We start from the raw sequence: 23,872 nt of genomic DNA, 5'->3' as shown, positions 1-23,872 counted from the left end.
TGCCTCAGAAGAAAGCCCTGGTCATCTATTTCCAGAAAATTAAGCACTGAAAACTCTAAGGAGTACAAGTCTACTCTGACACACACGGGGTCACCATTGAGTTGGAACTGACTCTCTGACAACTAGTGCTGATGGGTAATGGGTGCCAGTAACTTAGTCTTGGGTATCCTAGGCTGACACATCTTTCTGCCACCCCTCCTGTCCTTTAGCCTCTTCCCCAGCCTTTTCAAAAGACAGTAGCTTCTGTTATGCTGCTCGGATCAAAAGCTGCCTTCCTACCTGCCCATCTGTTCACATTCTTATCAGTCCATGGCTCAGTAACTTGTGTTCCACACCCCAGGTGAGATCAACTGCTGAAACCAACAATGCTTTGGCATCTTTCTACATGAATCCACATCTTCCTAACTTTCTGTTCTGGATGCTTGGGTCCCTCAAGGGTCAGAGAAGCAGGAACGTTGGGTGGAGCCAGGTGGAGAGTGCCTCTAAGCGTCCACAGGGGTCATCAGAAGACCCTTGGGATCAGCCATAGATGGATGTAGCCACCAGCGTTTCCCATGGAGACACCTTAGCACTCCATTTGGCCTTTCTTTTTATTCATTCATTCATTCATTTATAATAATAGAAATCATTTATTAAATCAGTCCTCTGTGCCCAGCTCTATCTAGGCTGTTTACATGCATTATCGTTAATTCTCCCAATAACTCTTCAAGATAGGCATAGCTATCTTCATTTCATAAAGGAGAAGACAGTTTAGAGAGGTCAATAACTCACCTAAGCTCACATAGCTAAGTTGCGATAAAGCTAGAGTTTTAATTTAGGTGTGATTGTCTTATAAATCTATGCACTTTCCACTTCCTGCTCAAACCAACGGAAATTCAGATGGAAGACAGACAGAGGCGCTGAACAACTGGGGACATCCAATGCTCAAACCGTTGTTTTCTGTGGTTTATGGCTGTTCTTCTCCTTGGGAAGAGCCATTCCAAAAGCCACGCTCACAGGGAACCCTGAGATTTCAACTAATTTGGGGGGAAAGTGCTTAGCAATGGATCGATTGCCAGACTCCTGTGTTCATCATTTCAATGACCAAAATGAAAGCAGACTGGATAATCCATCACGGCCTAATCCATCACTGAGTGACTGACCAAAAAAATGATGACTTCAAGCAAGTGGTTCTCAGCTGGGGGAATTTTGCCCCCCAGGGGATATTTGGCAATGTCTAAAGACATTTTGGGTTGTCACAACTTGGGGGTGCTACTGGCATCTAGTGGGTAGAGGTTAGGGATGCTGCTAAACATCTGACAATGCACTGGACAGCTTCCATGACAAAGAATTATCTGGCTCAAAATGTCATAGGGCAGAGGTTGAGAAACTCTGCTCCAATACTCATTCAAGAGTGACTTGACCCAACTGGAGATTACTCAAGTATCAGAAAGAGCAGTTATTTTATTGCTGGGAAATCGTTGTCAAGGTTAAACTGCACAAGATTTAGCTGTGACCAAGGGTGTCTACATCCTGTAAGACTAGTCAGTGGGCACTGTGTATTTTTTTCCAGTTTGCTTTATTCAAGAGTGGCCCATAGAATTTACTTAGCCTTTCTTTGAGTTAAAACCAGGAATGGAAAATTTAACCTCTAAGAGGAAAACAAACAGAAAATGAAAACGATGTGTAATAATGGAAGTTCATGTGCAAACTTTTTAGTACAGCGTATTCTTTTCTATAAGGTTACCCCGGCCCCCACCTACCCCTCCACTCCAAGCCACAAATAAATACATAACCTGCCCAGATGTAACTGTGTAGTGGGAGAGTTTGGATTTGGATCCAGAAGAATGGAATTCAAATTCCAACTCTACCACTAACTAGTATGGGGACCTTGGACAAATTATGTAACTTCTTTGAGCTTTAGTTTTTCCATCAGCAAAATATACCTACCCATCCCACAGGGCTGAGGGGTTTTTCACGAAGTAATTTATGTAAAAGCACTTGGCAGAACTACAAAGTGTGCCTAACTGTGCACCTGGCGATGGCTGTCACTCAGAGGGTTTCTCCTCCATGGGGTGTGTGGGGTCTCGTTATTAGATTTTCCCACATTATTGGTGCCAATGTAAAGCTTCTCCCAGGTGATATTCTGTCTCTTTTGCTGCACTAGAGAAATATTCTCTATATAATGAAACCGAAATATTGAACCCAACTTATTTTATTCATGACCCAAAGGAGATTATTGCTTCCAAGACTAGTCAGTGGGCATCGTGTATTTTTTTCCAGTTTGCTTTATACAAGAGTGGCCCATAAAATTTACTTGGCCTTTCTTTTGTTTAAAATCAGGAATGGAAAATTTAACCTCTAAGAGGAAAACACCTCATTACAATGAAGAATCTTTAGGTGATCTGGCAGACAGTATTTAGGATGCAACTTGTCATTGTCCAAGTGACAAAAATCTTGACATCACCTAATGCTTTACGGCCCTATAATAATTCTCACCACATTGCTCTAGACACTTACTGCTATTTGAGCCTAGTCTGTTTTTGTCTTTCCTTAACAGGATGCTGGATTTTTGCTTTCAAAATCAATGCAATTTCAAGGGTTATAATTTTTTTTTTTTTAAATAGAATACTCCATCCTTGAATTATAACCGGAGCTTCTGGTATGAACTGGAGAGATGGCTGTATGTGTACCTTTTATCTGATGATCTCAAAGGACTCTTAGCAATTTTGACACATGGTTTCTCATAATCGCCCCCCTTGCCTGTAAAGGCTTGTTATGCAGAGCAGAATTACTCGGAGGACGGATGAGCTATGAACTACGCATTGCGATGTGTGGTGAGTTCCTGAGAATAGAGACTCTTATGACTAAATATGTACGAACAGAGCAAAACAGAAAATAATAACAAGTGCAGACTGAGTTTTCCATTTCACTCGAGGGAGAGGGCTTCCCCAACAAATACGTGTTATTTTTTCTTTAAGGTGGCCTCTGTACCAATAGTTCAGTGAAGCCAACCACCCACTCCAGCTGTGTGGCTGTCCTAGGATGGGCCCCTCAGTGTGTCTCCCTGGTGCTGTGGGATGGGAGTAGGTGGGGTGCACAGAGGCTTACTGATAGGGCCTCCTCTCAGATGCAGAGATGGAAGGCTGGGGCACGAGAAATGGTGGACATAGCTTTGGACCCAAGAATCTGACTTCTGAGCCCGTTGCTCTAACTAGGGGTTGGCAAAGTATGGCCTGCAGGCCAGATCTGGCCAGCTGCTTCTTTTTGTAAATAAAGCTTATTGGAACATAGCCACGTTCATTCATTTATGAATTGTCATGGCTGTTTTTGCCGAACAACAGCAGAGTTGGGTAGTTGTGACAGAGATGGCATGGTCCACAAAACTTCAAGTATTTACTGTCTTGCCCTTTACAGAAAAAGTTTGCTGACTCCAGCTTAGCCACTGAGTTCTCATTTGAGGGGGGCAATGGTAAATATTTTAGGTATATGTTGTTGTTGGGTGCCATCAAGTCAATTCCAACGCATAGCGACCCATTGTGACAGAGTAGAACTGCCACATAGGGTTTTCTAGGCTGTAATCTTTACAGGAGTGGGTCAACAGGTCTTTCTCCTTTGGAGCCTCTGGGAGAGTTCTCACTGCCGATCTTTCAGTTAGCAGCTAAGTGTTTAACCATTGTACCACCAAACCAAAACCAACAAAAAACCCATTGCCGTGGAGTTGATTCCAACTCATGGTGACCCTATAGGACAGAGTAGAACTGTCCCAGAGGGTTTCTAAGGAGCAGCTGCTGGATTTGAACCGCTGACCTTTTGGTTAGCAGCCAAGCTCTTAACCACTGCACCACCAGGGTTCCTTTATATAGGGGTTGCAAAGAAATAAATGTCAGGGTCACTGCCTCAAGAATCTTTCAGTTGAGGAAACAAGTGTAACTACATGAAAAGCTAATTAAAAATACAAGAGTTAGATGATGATATGAGCCCGCAACTGACGATAGGTCAGTGCAGTGATCTTAGAGGCCAGCATGTAATGACTATTTGTCTGCTGGTACCGAGACAAACATTTTTCCTGCATTATGAAGTTCGTTCCTCACAAAGCCCTTTTGAGGTAGATATTATTATCCACATTATACAGACTAGGAACCCCAGATCTAGAGAGTCTTTATTTGCCTTGAAGACATACACCAAGAAGAACTGAAGGAAGAATTTGAACTCAGTAAGTGAAACTCTTTGTGAGGCACTGGTGGTTCAGTGGTAGATTTCTTGCCTCCCACATGAGAAACTCAGGTTCAATTCCCAACCAATGCACCTCATGTTCAGCCACCACCCATCTGTCGGTGGAGGCATGTCGCTGCGATGCTGAACAGGTTTCAGTGGAGTGTCCAGACTTAGATGGACTAGGAAGAAAGGCCTGGTGATCTGCTTCAGAAAATTAGTCAATGAAAACCCTATGTATCACAACGGTTCCGTCTGCAGACAGTCATGGGGGTGTCGCAGGACCTGGCAGTGTTTAGTTCTGTTGTGTATGAGTCTCCATGAATCAGGGGCCGACTCTGGCTACCAACAATAACAGCAAAATATAACTCTGGAACCCATGCTCGCAACCATGAGCTGCAAGGGAGTTCAGTGACGGGAGGGATTATCGGGGTCTTGGCTGGGCTTCAAAGCAAACCTGAAGAAGGTGGAAAGGTTGAAGAAGGATGGAGAAGATTCTGAGAAAAAAACCTTCCCCACATAAGCAGAGCTTGTGTTACACATTGTCATGATCAGCTAGCCCTGGGGAAGGAGATTTGGACAGAGAACAGGTTTTCCCCAGGACTGATTGAAAATAGCCATTAAATGTTTACATGCAGCCCTTGCTCATTGACATTCAACCTGTCATTGCACAGGAGTGGGTGGGACCTGAGCAACTGCAAACGGTTGCCTCAGGAGCTGACCGCAGGTGCTGGCTGCAGACGGCTTGGTGGTGGTCACTGTGCCCTTGCAAGAGGGCCTGAGTCAGATCTGTCTTACAGTCTTATGGGATGACATGTGTCAGAGGCATGTGTAGCCTCGCTGTAGCCTCTTCCACCCAGAGGAGCAGCTCAGACTTGGCATCAGCAGCTGCAAGTCCTGTCTCTTAGATCTTTGCTTTTCTCACCCTTAGCATGGAGTGCTAATGCTGATCTCACAGGGTTGTTATAAGATTAAATGAGTTACAGGATGGGAACATATGTGAAAATACCAGCTGTGTCATGTTGTTGTTGGTGGTTGCTGTCGAGTCGATTCCGACTCATAGTGACCCCATGTGACAGACGGTATTCTAGGCTGTGATCTTTATGGGAGCAGATCGCCAGGTCTTTCTTCGGCTGTGCCACTGGGTGTGCCACAGGCAAGGGATAAATGTCACTAGAGATGGAAGTTAAAGGGAAGTGGAAATGTTGGCAACAGGGGAAGGAACCTGGAATAAATGAAGACCTTTCCTCGTTGGGATGTGGTTCTCCCAAATCAGTGGAGCAAGTGGGGGCTCCTTGCCAAGGACTGGACCTCACAGAGTGACCTTCTCCCTCAACAAGGAAGTGGCCATTTCCTAGCAGTTGAATGAAGATGAGCTGCTTCCAGTGAGGGCACCCTCCTCTCCGTCTCCCACACCCTATGCATCCAGAGCTTCCCTGAAATGCTGGTTGCTAATGGAAAGATAGAGCCCTGGTGGTGCAGTGGTCAAGAGCTTGGCTGCTAACCAAAAGGTCGGCAGTTCAAATCTACCATCCACTCCTTGGAAACCCTATGGGGCAGTTCTGCTCTGTCCTACAGTGTCACTGTGAGTCGGAACCGACTTGACGACACCTAACAACAACAATGGAAAGATAAAAGAAATCACCAAAATATATATTCTTTCTCATCAAAACCAGTTGCTATTGAGTGGATTCCAAATCATGGCGGCCCACATGTGTCAGAGTAGAACTGTGTTCCACAGTATTATTTTTGGATGCAGATCACCAGGCTTTTCTCCTGAGGCACCTCTGGGGACTCGAACCTCCAAACTTTTGGTTAGCAGCCGAATGTTTGCACCACCCAGGGAATCCATTAATTAAAAGATTAAAAGATCCTGTCCTTCCTTTGTCTCCCAACCTCTGCCCTCCCACCCAACACACACACACCATCTTCCTGCAATGGAAGATCAAGGTCATTCCTAGCTCTGGCCTATATTCCTATTTTGTAAAACAGCAGGACTCCCTTAGAATTAACATTTATTCTTAAACAAAACACACACACAAGCTTTTCATATGAGTCAGAGTTGGACCTACGTCGATTTCTCAAATGCTCACAGACTGCAGAAAGCTCTATGGAGAAATGGTCAATTCCTAGTGACTCTTCCCAAGGAGAACATGCTTGAAGCATTTCTTGACTCAGAACTGAGCTGGAACCACCCGCCCTCACAGCTGGGGCCCCTGGCAGCTGTGACCTGGAAACACAACTTCTTTTCTGTTTCCCTCACCACCCAAGGAGACCACACAGAAGGCAGGAGGGGCCAGGGCTGGCTGCCCCCATTGCCTCTCCTCCGGTGAGGGCCCTCTGCCAGGTCAGATCACTGTGCCAGAGTTGCAGCTTGCACAGAAGCTTCTGGAGAAGGTAGAAGAACTGTCTAAAATCCAGAACCAGCCCTGCTGCTTGAATTACCATTTCGATTCATTTCGAGATTGCAGAATGTGCTGGCGATGATTTTCTAAAGGGCAACCCCGGTGCTCCCGAGATGGGAGGCACCCTCCCTTCTGACACGCATTTATTCCATCTTCTGGAGGAGGGGAGGAGACCGAGCTAGCTCAGCAATCCCACGATCTGTGTCTATACCAGTCATTTCAGCAGGGGCTTGATAGTCAACCAAGCTGGAAAAGAACATCTCTGCCTTCTTCTGGAAGTACCCTTCTCTTAATGGTTGTTGTTAGGTGCTGTTGAGTCCATTTCAACTCATAGCTACCCTATGTGACAGAGTAGGACTGCCCCATAGAGTTTTCTAGCTTGTAATCTTTATGGGAACAGATTGCCAGGTCTTTCTCTTGCAGAGCCACTACATGTGTTCGAACTGCCAATCTCTCGGTTAGCAGTAGAGCGCTTAAACATTGTGTCACCAAGGCTCTCTCAATGGCGTCCAATGGCAAAGACCCCTGCGAATTTATTGTGTATTAGCATGCCTCTTCCCTCTCCGCTTTGAACCACATCACGGTGATCAGCAAGCAATGTGCAAAACAAATAAATTGAACCATCATAGGAACAACTCGACCAGATAGTGTTAGGGGAAGTTGGAATGTATATTCTTGTGTTTAGGTTAAGAAAATAAAATGTTGACTCAAATCACTATTTCTGCATGAAATTGTTACATGGTTCTAGGAAAGTTCCTCAATCTTGCTGTACTTCTGAGGTGCCATCTTTAAAAAGGTGTCTTAGTATGGGTTCTTCCAGAAGCAGACCTTGAAACAAAGATTGTACTGCGGGTAGTTTATATGGGAGATGATCCCAGGATACCTTGATAGATATGTGGGGAAGTGACACAGGAAAGGGAAGGAAATCAATAAAGAGAGCACTATCAAGCTAGTTACCATTGTCAACTACCAGAGCTTCATCATGCCGGCCCATTCTGGGAAACAATATAGGACAGGTATCTCACAGTTATCCCACCTGAGGGGCAAGGCAGATTGGGTACTTATACACCAGCTCCTGCAGTCACTGGCCAAGACTCTTCCTAAAAATATCAACCAGTTGCCGTCGAGTTGATTCCAACTCATGGTGACCCCATGTGTGTCAGAGTAGAACTGTGCTTCACAAAGTTTTCAATGACTGATTTTTCAGAAGTAGATCAGCAGGCCAGAGACTCTGGGTGGTGCAAATGGTTAACGCAATTGTCTGCTAACCAAAAGGTTGGAGGTTCCAGTCCATCCAGAGGGACCTCAGAAGAAAGGCGTGGCAATCTACTTCTGAGAAATCAGCCATTGAAAACTCCATGGAGCATAGTTCTACTCTGACACACATGAGGTAACAATGAGTTGGAATTGACTCCACAACAACTCTTTTATCACAACCAGAGGAGAGTTTGGCTACTAGGGCCTAGAATTAGTGGGTCACTGTCCTTATGGTCACCATGGTCCTAGATGGTGTCAGCAGAGAAGTCAGAGATGCCATTGATTTATTGGCACAAAAAGGCATTTATCTACTCCTCCTTGTCAGGAGGGATGCCAGGCTAAGTGGGGGAAAGGGGAGAGTGTCAAGTAGAGTCAGCTTGACAGAAATCCCTAAAAGGAAATCTTCCAAGACTTAGAGATGGATCCTGCCCACCCTTAAGAATCTCATCCATTGGCAAACGACTGACAGGAAAACCCCGGCATGTTTTACTCTAAGAAAATTTAACACGTGTGTCCATTACACAAAAATCCAATAAATGAAAATTCACTCACAAATATAACTAAACTAGAAAATGAGTCTTTGCATACTAAATGATTTAACCACAATCTTCCTTTAAATAACACTGTCCCAAGTATATTTTAAGTGTTATTAATTTTCTTTTGCATAACACTTTCCAAGGACCTCATCTAGTGAGTGAAGGCCCCCTTTATGTGGCTGACATTTTCTTTTTTTAAACAGCTTTATCGAGGTGTAATTAAGCCATGAGACATTCTCTAAACCTGTATACGTTAATAGTGCAAGGCATTTAGGTCATTTGTTCATTTATCAAACCTTTATTGTATATCTATATACACAAAAAGCACTCCAACAGTATTTATTTTTGTGTGTGAGGAGTCCCTGGGTCATGCAAACAGTTAATATGCTTGGCTACTAACTGAAAGGCTGGAGGTTTGAGTCTACCCTGAGGTACCTTGGAAGCAAGGCCTGGTGATCTACTTACTGCCAAAAAAAAAAAAAAAAACAACCATTGAACACCCTATGGAGCCCAGTTCTACTCTGAAACACAGTGGGTCACCATGAGTCTGAGACAGCTTGACGGCAACTTCTACCGGTATGTGTGTCTTTCTTTCTCTCTCTCTGTGTCTCCCTTTCTCTCTTTCTTTGTGCCTATTTACCTGCCTAAGGAGACTAGGAGGTGCAAGTGATTTGCTCTTGGCTGCTAATGGAAATGTTGACAGTTTGAACCCAGGCAGCAGCTCCGCACAAGAAAAGGCCTCGTGATCTGCTTCCATAAAGATTACAGCCAAGAAAACTCTATGGAGCAGTTCTACACTGTAACACACGGGGTTGCAATGAGTCGGGGGCCAACTCAACAGCAGCTAACAAAATCAGCAACATCTACCTGCCTGCCTCGTTCCTGAAAGGGTTCTGGGTGCAACGCTGACTTGCTCTTCTCATGGAGGCTGCAGGAGAGCAGCTCACGTGAAGCAGGACACTAGGACTGCTCTCTGCTCTCAGGCAGCCCATCGCCCCGTAGGTGGGCAGGTCAGGGCCTGCAGCACTAAGGGACAATCTCAGGAAAATGGGTACATGGCCTGTAGAAGCTGAGTGCAGGGAGAGTGAGGCTCTTCAGCAGCACTGGCAGCACCCAGGGGATTTCCTCACTGTAGGGATGACCCAGTCCCTTTTGGCACTCCCAGGAACAGCTGAATGCCTTTCGCCTGCTCGTGGAGGTGGCAGGTCTTCCGCTGCCGGGTCTTGTGGGTGGGCAGGCTGAGCTAACACAGCCCAGCCACCTGCTGTGCTTGTGGTTGCCATTCCACCGTGATGCCTTGTACACACACCTGAGGCCCAAGTGGCCAGCTCAGCAAGCACCATTTACTTACAACCGGGCAGCCTGGTGGCCCAAAGGACAGATGGCCAGAAGTCCTGGTTCAAGTGCTGACTCTGCCACTTGCTTACTGTGTGACAATTGGTGGGTTTCTTAATCTCTTGGGCTACTACTTCTTCCCTGGTAAAATCCAGAATTGGGACTTGAAGGTATCTATAATCCTTTCTAAACAGCCCTGGTGGTGCAACAGTCAAGCCCTTGCCTGTTAACCAAAAGATTGGCAGTTCAAACCTACCTAGCAGCTCTGAGGAAGAAAGACCTGTCGATCTGCTTCCGTAAAGATTACAACCTAGAAAACCCTATGGGGCAGTTCTCTCTGTCACATGGAGTCACTATGAGCCAGAATTGACTCGATAGCACCTAACAACAACAAGAACAACAACACGATCCTTTCGAGCTCAAATATCCCATGATTCTGACGTATTGGCCCAGCCGCACTCTGCGCACCCCCACCCCAGCCTAATAATGATATTACCACAAGCCACTTCTGACTACAGTGTAGTTACACTTTATGTGAGAACTGCTTTTCTGAAGACTTTGAAAAATTTGGGATTGATTTCTCATAGAAATAAATGTAAAACTCATATTATTTTGAACACTGTTTATAAAGTGAGACTTTAGCAATTTTTTTTGTGTTACACTGTTCTAAATTTACGTAATTCAAAATCCCATAAATGTGATTTACTGTATATTCACTTGGAGAGGATTATTTTTTTAATCCTTCAGTGAGAAGGAGTGGAGATTATGAGAGACAGATGATGACACGGGGTCAGACTTGGTGGAGAAGGACCGTGGCAGAAATAGTCTGGATTTGATAGGGACTATACAGAGAAAGGAGCCCTGGTGGCGCAGGGGTTAAGAACTCGGCTGCTAACCAAAATGTCGGCCACTTCAATGCCCCGGCCGCTCCTTGGAAACTCTGTGGGGCAGTTCTACTCCGTCCTATAGGGTTGCTATGAGTTGGATCTGACTCGATGGCACACATCAACAACAACAACATACGGGGAGAACATCCAGAATCAAGCAAGTTAAGCCTCTTTTCTGACTGTAGAGAGGACCCAGCAGCTTAATACCGTCTTTCTTTGGTGATCGTTCTGCACTGAATTTTAGATGATTGGCCAGTTTGGGAGGAAGATGATTTTTTTTTTTTTTAATTGCTGCTAGAAAGTGTCCAACCTCAAATTAAAAAAACCTAAATAGCCAAATCCTCTCCTTATCCCTTAGCAACTAGGCGCCATTTTGTACTCTTCAAAATGGCAGACAGGAATTTTCTGAGGAAACGATGGTCTGAAACCAAACCAGGAATTAGATCAGCTTCAAGTCTGAGGCTTTGTGTTTAGAGTCATTGCTAGTAACTAACGAATTTTTTTTCAAACGAAAGACATCAAGCAATTGCCCTAAATATCAAAACCTGCTCCCTAAATCATTCCTTCCATGCCCCACCCATTGGCCCCTTTGGATTAGAAAAGCTTGTGATTATGAATCTATTCACAATCCATTTCTGGTTTCCAAGTAGTTTCCTCTTCAAGATGAGATTACAAAGCTTTGAAAATTAGAAGCACACTCCATACTTTCAAAGAGCTGTTCCCTGATGAGGCGCTCTGTTGAATGGAAGGAATTTGCTCTACGGCAGCCTCCCCTGTGGAATTATGGATGGGGACATTTAACAATGCCGCACTTGCACTGGTTAGGTGAGCGTTGGCCAAGTTTCTAAAGAGGATTTCACAGACCAGGTCAGCAGGGAGATGGATGGGTGAGCAGCAGTGGATACAATTATTTGACTTTCTGAGCTGTTCTTTGAAGCTTCTACGCTTAATAGAAAGAAAGAGAATAATCCTCTTTGCCAACCTTTTGTAGCTCAATCTTTATTGTTCCCACTGAAACCCAAAGAAAACGGAAAAGATTCATTTTGTCCAGAAAGCATTTGTATATTTTATATAGGCCTGTGTTTGGAAGCGTTGATAGTTAAAGTGGGAAAAGAGACAAAGATTTCTCTCTACTCTGAGGAAATCAGCGAGGGCCTTTCTGAAGTTCTCTAGCCTAACCCAAAACAGTCCTGGGTGGTATCCGTGATAGGCACTTCCTTTGCTACTAAACTCAGCATGGAAATTAGCACAGGCCCACAAAATGACAAAAATTAGACCAGACCATAAAGAAGCCACCCTGCAGGCAAATTAGGACTTTTCATAAAAGCTGAGAATGTGAGTAATAGGACCAGGGATACTTTCTTTTACTTACTGGGTTCTCAATCACTCCATATCTGTCTATAGGACACTAGCCTAGTCAGTGGGCTGGTTGGGCCAACTGTCTGCAGGATTGTTTGTTTGACTTGGGGCACATGAAAGGTGCTTGGTAAACACTCACTGATAGTTGAGTGACTGACCAGACGGTTTGAATAATCAGATATTAAAAATAACTATCGGTACAGTCATCTCAACTCTTTAGTGGCCAAATTATGTCACCAGCTACCACATTATTGGATTGCTTGCCAATCTATTCTAAGGGCAGAAAATTAAAAAAAAAAAGCATTTAATGCATTTTGATGCTTTTAGCCAAGCCACATAGTATGGCCACTGTAAGAAGAGCTGGTGAGAATTTGAGGAGTTGGTAATATTTTCTGCTGATGGGTAAGTGTTCCTGGAACTATGTGTATGCTGGGTGTCCACAATGAGTTTCCATAAGGAGCTATTTGTGCTGGGTCTTTGACGTTGAGTTCTGAGAAAAACAATTTTCCACTGTCTATTTTAATGCTGATAATAATGTCAACAGTGCATCTGGAGTATGGGAGATCCCCATGCATCTGAGCTTGAATTTAAGGGGTGGACAGGGTTTCCATAGGTGGGGATAGGGGTAAAATCAGCATTTTAAGTAGAGGGAACTAGGAGGAAGGGAGGTGCAAAGGACAGGCACCAGGCTTACTTAGGACACGGGAGAATTCTGAGGGAAAATGGACCTCACCAACCTGGGAAGCCAATGCATCTATGAACAAACTGCGCCCACCTCTCTATGATCCCAGAGATTCCAGGTTGGACAGAATTTTTCCTGTCTATCTTCTCCACAGAATCTCTGGGATAAGCTCAGTGCCACCTCAGCCCTGCTGTTCTCCTACCCAGATGGCCAGCTTTAAGCCCAAGCAACACTTGTCCTTCCTTCTAAGGAGCTGTCCTGCCACCACCAACTTCCTCTTAAGTACACCCAACATACACACAAACCACTCATCAGTGCACGCGAAAACACATACCTGCAGACATAAGCACATATCTGTCAGCATCCGGATGAGCATTTGATGCACCACACACACTAACGCATGCCCACGTGCATGCACGCTCTAGAACACACACCAGAACACACGCCAACATGCAGCAGCACACACCAGCACATGCACGCCAGACACAGACACCTGCACCCCCACCTGAGCACACAAACCCATGTACTGGCACACACACTCGCCAGCACCCACACTACAGCTACAACCCATATGGCGGGGCTTGGGTTCGTGTCGTTCCCACGGTGGTTTCCCGTGGCTCAGCCACCCTCTACTTGGAACAGGCTGCTCTGGCCAGTCTGCCTCCTGTGGCAACAGACTGCAAACTCCTCCCACCTCCTCAGGTGGTCTTTTCTATTATGTCCCTTATAACACCTCTTCTCCATCATCACTCACAGCCTGGATGGTGAAAAGACAGTTCTAACTTAGAGCTGTCACCCACATTATGTCTTAGAGCCGGTACAATACTGCATGGAAGGGAACTAGTGAAATGTTAGAACACACAGTTGATTTTCTAGTATCTACAGCAGTAAAGAGCAGGGATTCGCTTAATCCTAAATGCTAAATGGAGTCCCTGGGTGGTGCAAACAGCTAACAAGCTTAGCTACTAACTGAAAGGTTAAGAGTTCCAGTCCACCCAGAGGTGCCTTGGAAGAAAGGTCTGGTGATCTAACTCTGAAAAATCAGCCATCGAAAACTCTATGGAGCACAGTTCTACTCTGACACACGTGGGGTCGCCATGAGTTGGAATCTACTCGATGGCAACTGATAAATGCTAAATCTACAAGCCTACTGCTTATTGCCTCTGTAAATGTCCTGCTGAAGCTCCTGAATACTCCTTTCCCCAAGCCGCCTCCTAGTCAACTTCAGGGTGGCCACACCTAAGAGTCTCAGATATTCGGTCCTTAAATGCTTCATGTGTTTCGCTCTGAAGATCAGATTTCTTATCGTGGTTTGCTTTGCTCCAGCCAACAGCAAAACACTCTGCGCTCCCTGAATCCAGCCTGGGCAGATGCAAGTGGGCCCGAGGCGGACATCTGGCATAAATGACTGAGACTTGATTATTGACATTTGTCATTCAAAGGCAATTCTCCCACTCCTCAAGGACTTCATAAAAGACCAAATATCATCTCAGAGTCTGTGTAATGATGTGCTATTCTTTTAGAACATTTGATACACCATGTGACGATACGTTCTTAACCAAACAGATCAATTACAGGCGATTTTTAAGGGTCAAAACCTCTCAAATCTGATTTAATTTACACAAAGCGTGTCAGGAACCCACCTACGTGTAAGGTGGGGGTACCTGCATAAATAGACAGGAAAGGGTTGAACTACAAACAAGGCCCATCTTCCTCAAGAAAAGCTCCCAAGTAGACATATTCATTAAGACTAAAATGGAAAATATAGATTCACCATATTTGGTGAAAATGTGAGTTCCAAATGACGGTAATGTGTCAGAGAAAAACATACTTCTGTTTTAACAACCAACTATTTCATACTGAGCAGAAACATGTATATTAAATGAGGATCTTCAGCAAACCATTATTTGTTACTTCGAAAACTGAGAGAACAAACTGACAGAATTACTAAGGGGTGTTCCTCTAAAAGATTGCCTCAGAATTCAGTCAGCAGGCAATGATAGTACATCACAGAGAGGCTGCAGCGAGCATTTGAGAGGCATGCTTGGGGCCTGGGTCTATTGGGACAAATCACCAAACTCTGAGCCTCGTTTTCTTCGTTTATTAAGAGAGAATCCTACCAGGATGCTCCTTAGAAGCGAGAATGGCAAGACTTTGGCTCGCTTACTTTAGGCATGTCATCAGGAAAGACCAATCACTAGAAAAGGACATAATGTTTGGTGAAGCAGAGGGTCAGCAGAAATGGGGAAACCCTCAATGAGATGGATTGACACAATAGCCAAAGCGATGGGCTCAAACATAGCAACAATCATGAAGATGGCACAGGACTGGGCAACATTTTGTTCCTTTATCCGCAAGGTTGCTATGAGTCAGAGCCAACTCCACGGAACCTGAGAACAACAGCGACTTCTTTCCACTACTTGCCATAGGGTAAGGATCAAAGAAGTGGAGGCTTTGGAAAGCACTTCGTCCACACAAAGGGATGGCTGACCGGATGAAGACAGAGGCAGTCTGGACTGGGCAAGGACCCTGCTTGTCCTAGTTCTAATGCTTTCTATTTCTTTTTTTCCCCTTGAGGCTGAAAATTACTGCTGAGCAGCACAAACCTTAACAGGCAAGCAAAGTGGACAGTGGACGCTCCTAACATTTCCACCACTGCATTTTGGCTGCTTCCGGCAGCAATCTGCTTTCTCTTTGAGTCATCTCTCACCAGCAAAGCCCTTTGGTGGCCCCCAATAAATCTGCAGGCAATGCTCAAGTATACTGGACAAGCCAGAAAGTGCTTGACTTCGCCCTTGGAATTTTCACCACAGAAGCTCCCACTAGACAGTTAAAAATACTGTGATAAGCTCAGAGTCCCGATAAAAAAAAGTACGTATTTGGAGTTTCAGGGAAGAATAAAGTTTAGGTTCCTAACTCTCTGCACCTGGGGTGGGATGGGAGTAGACTAGGTAACATGATGTTCTTAGAAACTTCAAGGCCGTACACAATTCATCTTGTAGCTGAAAAGGTGTTCAACCCTCTCACATTTTATAGATGAGAAAACTAAAGCCCAGAGAGAAATTTCTTGCCCAAGTTTACACTGCGAGTTCACGACAGAGGAAAAAAGTTTTAGTACCAGTGTTTCTACTTTGCAGTCCCTGGGTGATGCAAAGAATTAACGCACTTGGCTGCTAACTGAAACATTGGAAGTTTGAGTCCACCCAGAGGTGCCTTGGAAGAAAATCCTGGCAATCTACTTCCGAAAAGTCAGCCATTGAAAACCCCATGGAGCACAGTTCTACTCCGACACACATGGGGTCACCATGAGTCAGAACCAACTCGACGGCAAGCGTCTTTTTTTGTTTTTTGTTTTTTGCTTTATCACACTGGGAAAGTGGTTTTTTTTTCCTATTTTGCAGATTGGGAAACAGGTATGCGTGATACTGGCTACAGTTTTTTAAGCACCTTTTGTGTGTAGGCACTTCGGAATAGTCTCTCCAATCCACACTAGTCTGCGCGAAGTAGACATTACTGCTGCCCTCTTACAGAGGAAGAACGAGGCTCTGAAGGCAAGCAATGTACTGATGGTGAATCTCCTGTCTCCCTCCACCATATTGCCTCCTCCAGAGAAGACAGAAACACTTGTAGATGGTCACAGAGAGTTAGAAAAAAAAACCCTCCTTTCCTCAAGGGAACTGTTTCCAACAGAAGTCTGGAGTATCCTATGAAATGCTCTTTCACATTAACTTGTTCTCTTAATTGTCGACCTTGGAGAAATGAGCCAAGGAAGTAACTCAAAAGAAATCCAAAAACCTATATGCGTAAAGATTTTCTTGCTGGGTTAGCTATAATAATGAAAATTAGAAACGGCCCAAATGTTCAAAATAACGGGCTAGTGAAGAAAATATAGGGTATATACTCTATGAAAGTTTACACAGCAATAAAAACAATCATAAAAGCTAGGCCTGAAAAAAAATGCTTATAATAAAATATTAAGGGGAAAGGAAGCATAAGAAACTATTTTTTTATGATTACAACTATAAAAAATTTGTATGCACTTGTGAAAAAAAATTAGGATGGAATAAAAAGGTGGGAACATGATAAAGTTAATGGTCTAGCATAGTAAGATTATGGATTAACAATTTTTTTTAAACTTTCTTCCATGATTTTATGATATTTTTGCAAAAATATATAAAAGTAAGAGAGGAAAGAAAGTGATAGCCATCTGGGGCATTTATTTAGTAACCTGGACCAAACCGGACTCCAGTGGTTTGATAGCCTGCCTTTTTTCCCCTCCCCTATTTGGAAGCAGTTGGACAATTGGATGCTGTGATCTGTGCCATACCAACAAACCTTTCCTCTTTTTGGTGACTTTCATTAGTTTAATAGTTTATTTAGTTAACAGTCTCCAACTGTGATGGCTTTGTTTATTTTCTACTTCTCCCTACTCTTAAAACCAAGTCAGAAAAGTGAGATCTTTGTTTGTTTTTGAGATCAGTTGAATAATGAAATTACCACTTTTGTAGGTTCAAAATAATCAAATATCAGAAATTCTCTAAGATTCAACCAGAAAATTTGAATAACAGCGGAATTTTATCTTAAAGAGTCCTCGCAACTCACTTTGAATCATCTTATTCGCTCAATTGACCCCACCCATTCTGCCAGTTAACTTCTTTTTCTGTTTTGTTTTTAATGTACACTGTCTAATACTAAGCCTTCTAGAGGAAAGTTCCAAAATAAAGCCAACCCAATAACCCTCCAAGATAAACCATTAAGTTAGTTTAATCATATGGAAACAACTAGCATTGTTGATACAACCGTGAACAAGATGGAGGCAACTTTTCTCTCAGGGAATTTGGAGTTGTGTTTTAGGCTGGAAAACAAGGTTGTGTGCATGCAGTGACTGTAGTGATCATTTCAGCTCACCTAACAGGTCAAATGACTGGTTCAATTTTCTTTTTTTTAACCAAATTGACCAAATTCTCAAATTTATTAAATATACCATCCAAACAAACCCCGTTGCCTTTGAGTTGACTCCAACTCGTGATGACCCGGTGTGTTACAAAGTAGAACTGTCCCATAGAGTTTTCTTGGCTATAATCTTCACAGAAGCCATCCGACAGGCCTGGGTGGGTTCAAACTGCCAAACTTTAGGTTAGTAGTTGGTCTCAAACAGCTTGTGCCACCCAGGCTCCTAAATCTACCATCACTCTACTGTCGATAAGAACTAGCCTTGGCCCAAGCAGAGCTAAGAAATTTATTTTGAACTATCCTTGCTATTTATTTAGCCAATAGCTGACCAAAAAAACCTGGCTTAGGAGAAAATGATTCCTGAAGTATGTTTAGACAACTCTAATGGTGCAAGGACCCTTCTATCTAAAACATGAGTCACAATGCTGGGTGACTTTAAAGGAAAAGGGTACTCCCAATAAAAATTGAATCTACTTTTTTAAAGAAGAGGAGCAATAAATAAAAAGAATTTCTAAATAAATACAGCAGTGGTTATTCACCCAAGCAAGAGCTCCCCACAACTGTTTCTGGGGGATGTTTAGCGGCAGAAGTCATCGCTAGTCCAGAAAGTCTGAGAAATGCCTTGGGAGAGAAATTAAGTCACTCTCTGAGATGAGCACAGCCAGGTGCCTGGAGGGCAAATCAAACCACTGGTGAAAATGCCATCAATGAACAACTTGACTGGCATCACCTAAACACCTCCCTCGAATCCAGCTCCAAGTAATTTTAGCAAAGGTTAGGTGTTCAAGAAGTTTGCTTTAAATAGCCAGTCACTCACTGTGCTATTGTTGTTAGTTACCTTTGAGTCGATTCTGACTCACTGGGCACACACACCAAAACCCGGTGGCCACCCTGACCAAGGACAACCAGGTGGATTTTGTTTCTAATTTCCTCCTCTTAACTATTAATAATATATATATTTTTAGACAAGTTTTCACTTTGGGGGAACACTCCTCTACAGATAAATGTAAAAAATAAAAATAGTAGACGTAATGGTGATCCGACAAACAGCCAAAGCTTTGACCCTCATTAGCGATCCGGCTGACCAGCGCAGTCACTGTTGTGTTCCTGAGATGTTAGGGGTGCTCGTAAATCAAAAGGGGATGAGTTGGATTTCAACAGATAGAGAAAGTGCTCACTGCTGCTTTGCAACACCACTGAGAGCAAATTAAGAATCCCAGTTATATGTTTCTATCTTCTGTTGCTGGCCATTGAGTAGAAGAAACCAGACCAGGAAGTAATAATAGTAATAACACAACTTCCATTTATTGTCTGTCCACTGTGTAGCAAAGGGGCCCTGGTGGTGCAATGGTTAAGTGCTTGGCTGTTAACTGAAAGGGCAGTGGTTTGAACCCACCAGCTGCTCCATGGGAGAAAAGACCTGGTGATCCGCACTGTATAGCCTAGGAAACCCTATGGGGCAGTTCTACTCTGTCATATAGGGTCACTAGGAGTTGGAATCAACTTGACGGCACCTAACAACAACACTATGTCACAGGCACTTTACATTCACTTCTCGTCTTTGTAACTCGGCTAGGGAGCTATTATTATCCTTACTTTAAAGATGAGAAAAATGAGAAAACCAAGGCCTAGAGAGGTTAAGTAACTTGCCCAAGGTTGCACAGGTAGGAAGTGGCAGCACTGGGATTCCATCTGTGGTTGGCCTGACTCTTTCAACCATGTCCAGCCACCTCCCTAAAAGCAGAGCCACTCATAACCCAGGGAGTCTGCATTTCCTGAGGCTTTGTGTCAGAGCTGTATCTCCTCACCTGAGAAAGGACAAAGGCTGCATGGACCACTGGGCACTTCTTGGTGGCTGTGAAGCAGGGCGTTGGAGGCACTGAGGAGCTGAGGGCTGTGCAGGTGAATGTGTATCCTTGCCATTAGGCACGCCATCTTACCTTCTTTCAGCCTCAGACCCTGGTCATGACAGGCTCTCTCCCAGGGAGACACCCTTACTGGAGACTGAGTTATTACTTGTTTTAATCCTAAAGATCTGGGTGTTTGTATTCCAAAAAAAATGCAAATGGAAACACCTAGTAAAAAGTAGATGCTTTCAAACGTTTGGGGAACAAGTGACTTAACTGGGCAAGAAATGAGAGACGACATCAACTCAAATTCTTTCTGCAGCCTTCCCTCAAGGGGAAATTGTAGAGGTGTTGTCTCAGGCCACATGGGTGTCATTTGTGGTCCTCAGTGGTAGAGTCCTCCTTAGGTCTCCCCTTGTCTTCACTGCAACCTGTTTCTAGCCCAGGACAATGTGGAAAGCTTTTGTCTAGAAGGCTTACCTAAAAATGGCTGAAATTTCAATATCCACAAAGGCAAAGCAAGTATGATTGAAAAGTGAAAAATCCATCAATCTAAAGTTTTTTTCTCCTGTATGCAGTTCAAATCCACCAGCTGCTCCTTGGAAACACTACAGGGCCATCCTACTCTGTCCTACAGGGTTGCTACAAGTTGGAATCGACTCGACAGCAACAGGTTTGTTTTTTGTTTTTTTTTTTTGGTATGCTAGTTGTGAAGATGGGGCACGGCCTCCATCTTGTCTGCTGCCTGAAGTTTGGTTTACCATCCTTGGGGGACACCATTCAGGCAGCCTTTCATTTACTTCTCTAACTCCACTTTGCCCCTGCCTTGGCCCCAAAGCCCAACACAGACAGAATGTTCAGGTACACGCCATTGAGGAAGCTGGAGGTAAATGCTCCTCACGGTGCAGTCTGAGGTACTCGGAGTACCCCAGCCCAAAGCCAGAGTCTGACGCTGTTGCCATCAGCTGTTTCCCCCTGAAATCACTATATTCTCAGGCTGTAATGGTGTTATGGATCCTCTTGTCACCTGCACACAAGGATGGGCTGCTCTGGGCTCCCTCTGGTGCTCTCACCCAGCAGCTCATTGTGACTCATACCAACCATGGCTTTTCTGAGAAGAGAGCTGTGATCTTACAGAAAACTCTTTGATCACTCAAGCCCTCGGAGCCCCCGAGATGCTAGGCGGGGGTTGTGTGTGCTCCCTGGTAGGAATAGAAGTGCCAGTGGCTTGTCCTGCCTATCTCAACATTGTCGCTAAACACCCTCCTACTCTGAGGTTAGCTGTAAAGTGGAGGAACGAACTTTGTTGGTGGCTTTCGGTCCTATTTCTTTATATTCAGATACAGCCTACCTCATTTCTTGCAAAAAATGCTACAACATCAACCCTCTGAGACAGTCAAATTTGTCTTTTTTTCACTTGTTTTCCTCCTCCTCATGATCTGGACTAGAAAACATGGCAAAAGTTAAAAGTCTTGTAGAAAAGTCAGGCTCCCGTGAACTGGAATGAGGTGAGGAGGACGTTGTCTTGTTGGTTGGATGCCATCTTCCCTTCTTCCAGCCTCAGACCCTGGTGATGATAGGCTCTCTCCCAGGGAGACACCCTTACTGGAGACTGAGTTATTACTTGTTTTAATCCTAAAGATCTGGGTGTTTCTATTGCAAAAAAAATGCAAATGGAAACACCTAGTATAAAGTAGATGCTTTCAAACGTTTGGGGAACAAGTGACTTAACTGGGCAAGAAATGAGAGACGACATCAACTCAAATTCTTTCTGCAGCCTTTCCTCAAGGGGAAATTGTAGAGGTGTTGTCTCAGGCCACATGGGTGTCATTTGTGGTCCTCAATGGTAGAGGCCTCCCTAGGAGGTGACTGAACAAGTCATGTCCTCTCATCTGTCCCCCATGTTCCGTCGGCATCTCTGGCTTTTTGGCTTCAGAGAAAGAGCTGCGTGAGATGTGGTGGGTGAGTCACTGGGCCTGGGAAGGGTGTGTCACAGGGCAGCCCTGGCTGTGGGGTGTAGGGGCAGCCATGACGGGGCTGAGCCCAGACACGGACCCCTAAAGCTCTGAGGTGGGAAAGTGCTCCGCGGAAGCTGCAAACTCAGTGCCTGTTACACATGCCACATCTCTCCTCACCAACCCCGTTTAGTCCCTGGCCCATCCAGGTTTTTAGAGCTAGTCAGGGCTATCCTCCATGACCCTGTTTGTCTGACCAGTGAAATGTTCTTTGTTGGCTAAGGAAGAAGGAAAGGGCAGTGCAATGGAAACAGCAAAGAGGTGAAAGAAGAAGACATAGAGACTAGAAAACATTGCAGCATGAAACGCGGTCTGGCTGACATTTTCTGATCCCATCCAGCTGCTGTTAAATAATCCTCCTCTTTTTCTCCACACTGGGTCTGCCTCAGTTATTCTTCGGCTTCCTTCCTCCTCATCTTTCCCCTCCACAGACTTTTCTCTCAGTGGAATAATCTATATTTTAGGCAGCTGGCTCTAAATTGACGCCCAGTTTGGCTGTAATAAAGCAGATGCCAACACCAGTACCCCTCCCTGCTCAGCTGCCCATTGATTTTGGGCGGATAGGATTCGAAGGAGACATCAGCTCCTCAAACCATTACCTCTTCCCCCCTCCAGCACACACACAAAGAGTTTCTAAAATTTCCCTGCCATCGTCCAGTCGGCCTTACCTGTAATTGGGAACTGTGTCTGCAGGACGGCCATGATAACAAACACCTTCCACTTCATCTTGTCTTTCCCCCCAGGATGGTGCTGGGAGGCAGAGGCTCTGGCAGCAGTGGCTGGGATGATGAAGAGAAAAGAAGTCTCTGTTGGCTTTGTTCTGCTGCTGCCTCCTCAGGAAGTGGAGGGCTATGGGGCCTTTGAGAAAGCACCTGCCAACAAGGCCAAGTAACTCACACACACCCTCTTGATTCACAGGCAGGAAGCTCTGGAGGTTTGAGGGTTTGGGGTGTGTGTGTGTGTGTGCCTGTGTTTGGCTTTTTCTTTCATTTAAAAATTATTTTATTTTCCTTTTTCTAACTCCTGTCTGTTTTTTATCTAGTTCCTATCTGGATTGGTGAGCCCAACGCATGCAAGAACCCTTGCTATTTTTATAGCCCCTCAAATATTCTACAGAGATTGGTTAAATGACAGAGCTATGAATTCAGAAGGGGGAAAAAAAACCCCAAACCCTTTGCCATTGAGTCAATTCCAACTCATAGCGATCCTATAGAGGCAGGCTAAATATACAGACGGATTGCCTGGGCTTTAGTGCCATCTCTACCACCAGCTTGCTGTGTGGCCTTGAGAAAGTCACTCAACATCTTTGCCTTCCTTACATGAAGTAAAGAGCTGGAGCAGACCTGAAGTTGCAGATCTGAATTTGGCCTGAGTTTGAAATTCGATGGCTTGTAGTATTTCAAACACTTTTTAGTTGTCAATATTTAAACATTGGAGGAATTTACAGTGGTGATTTAAAAAAGACAAATGCCAAGAAATAAACTTAATAAAAAAGTGTAAGATTTATATGAAGAAAACTTTAAAACATTACTACTGAAGGACACATGAAGGACTTAGGTAAATAGAAAGGTATATCCTACTCTTGAATAGAAAGACTCTCTCTTAAGAAGATAATTCTTGGGGACTTCTGGCAAAATGGCGCTCTAGGCAGAAGCACCACACCATCCCTCCACAGCAAAGATCTGAAAAACTAAGCCAAACAGGGAAAACAGCAATCCTGAAACCCTAAAACATCAAATGAAGAGATAAAGAACTCAGCCAAACACCAATGGAGTGAGAAAGCTGACAGAGAACAGAGAGCGAGGAGAGATTCATGCAGAGGTCCCCTATCAGCTAATGCAGCGCAGATCTGCCATCTTGGACTCCTATCAAACACCAGCAAGTAGGGGGTATGAGAAAGCAGCTTCATGGAGCTTCCAGAGGGAGACAGAACAACTGGTAATTTGCAATATATGCTTTCCCACCCCCGACCCTTCTTCACCCTGACTTAGCTTTCTCTGCTTCCCACGGCCACAGTCTCTTGTCCGGGAAGCACTGGCCGCTTGGATTCCACCTGCCTGTACTGGCTGGCTCTCTGAGTGCCATTTGTTGCTGCTTTTTTTATGCTTCTTTTGATTTCTTCCTTACCTCTCACCACCTTCCCCTCCTTTTACTCAAATACCTGGCTCCATGAGCCATCTTTGCTTCTTCCTTAGGGATTGCAGAGGTCTGTTCAGGTGTGGAGCTGCTTCCCAGTCTGGGCTGCCATGCTGGTGGGATCCCAGGGCTTTTGTTTGTTTGTTTATTTTGAATTGTTTGTGTGTTTTCTTTTCCTTTTCTTGAGTTGGGAGCCCGTTCTGGCTGGGCGGTGCTGCGCAGCTTGGAGCCTACACCCTCGGCTTGCACAGATGCCCAGAGGGATC

General features: G+C 44.5%; 1 protein-coding gene across 2 annotated transcripts in view; it reads right to left on the bottom strand.

Annotated features, from left to right (window-relative positions):
- CD247 (CD247 molecule) overlaps window positions 1-22,351 on the bottom strand; it is an 82,472-nt gene extending 60,121 nt beyond the window's left edge. Inside the window, exon 1 of one of the 2 annotated variants that reach the window (XM_023738486.1) lies at window positions 22,139-22,351. In XM_023738486.1, coding sequence (XP_023594254.1) covers window positions 22,139-22,196 — 58 coding nt within the window. In that variant the 5' untranslated portion in view covers window positions 22,197-22,351. The remainder of the gene's footprint in view (window positions 1-22,138) is intronic. The other variant, XM_023738485.1, reaches the window with a different exon arrangement.
- Between the last annotated feature and the right edge of the window lie 1,521 nt (window positions 22,352-23,872).

The sequence above is a fragment of the Trichechus manatus genome, unplaced genomic scaffold (assembly GCF_000243295.1).
Source record: "Trichechus manatus latirostris isolate Lorelei unplaced genomic scaffold, TriManLat1.0 scaffold00117, whole genome shotgun sequence".
Lineage (NCBI taxonomy): Eukaryota > Metazoa > Chordata > Mammalia > Sirenia > Trichechidae > Trichechus > Trichechus manatus.
Note: the sequence above shows the minus strand (reverse complement) of the source record. Positions and strands in the feature narration are given on the sequence as shown.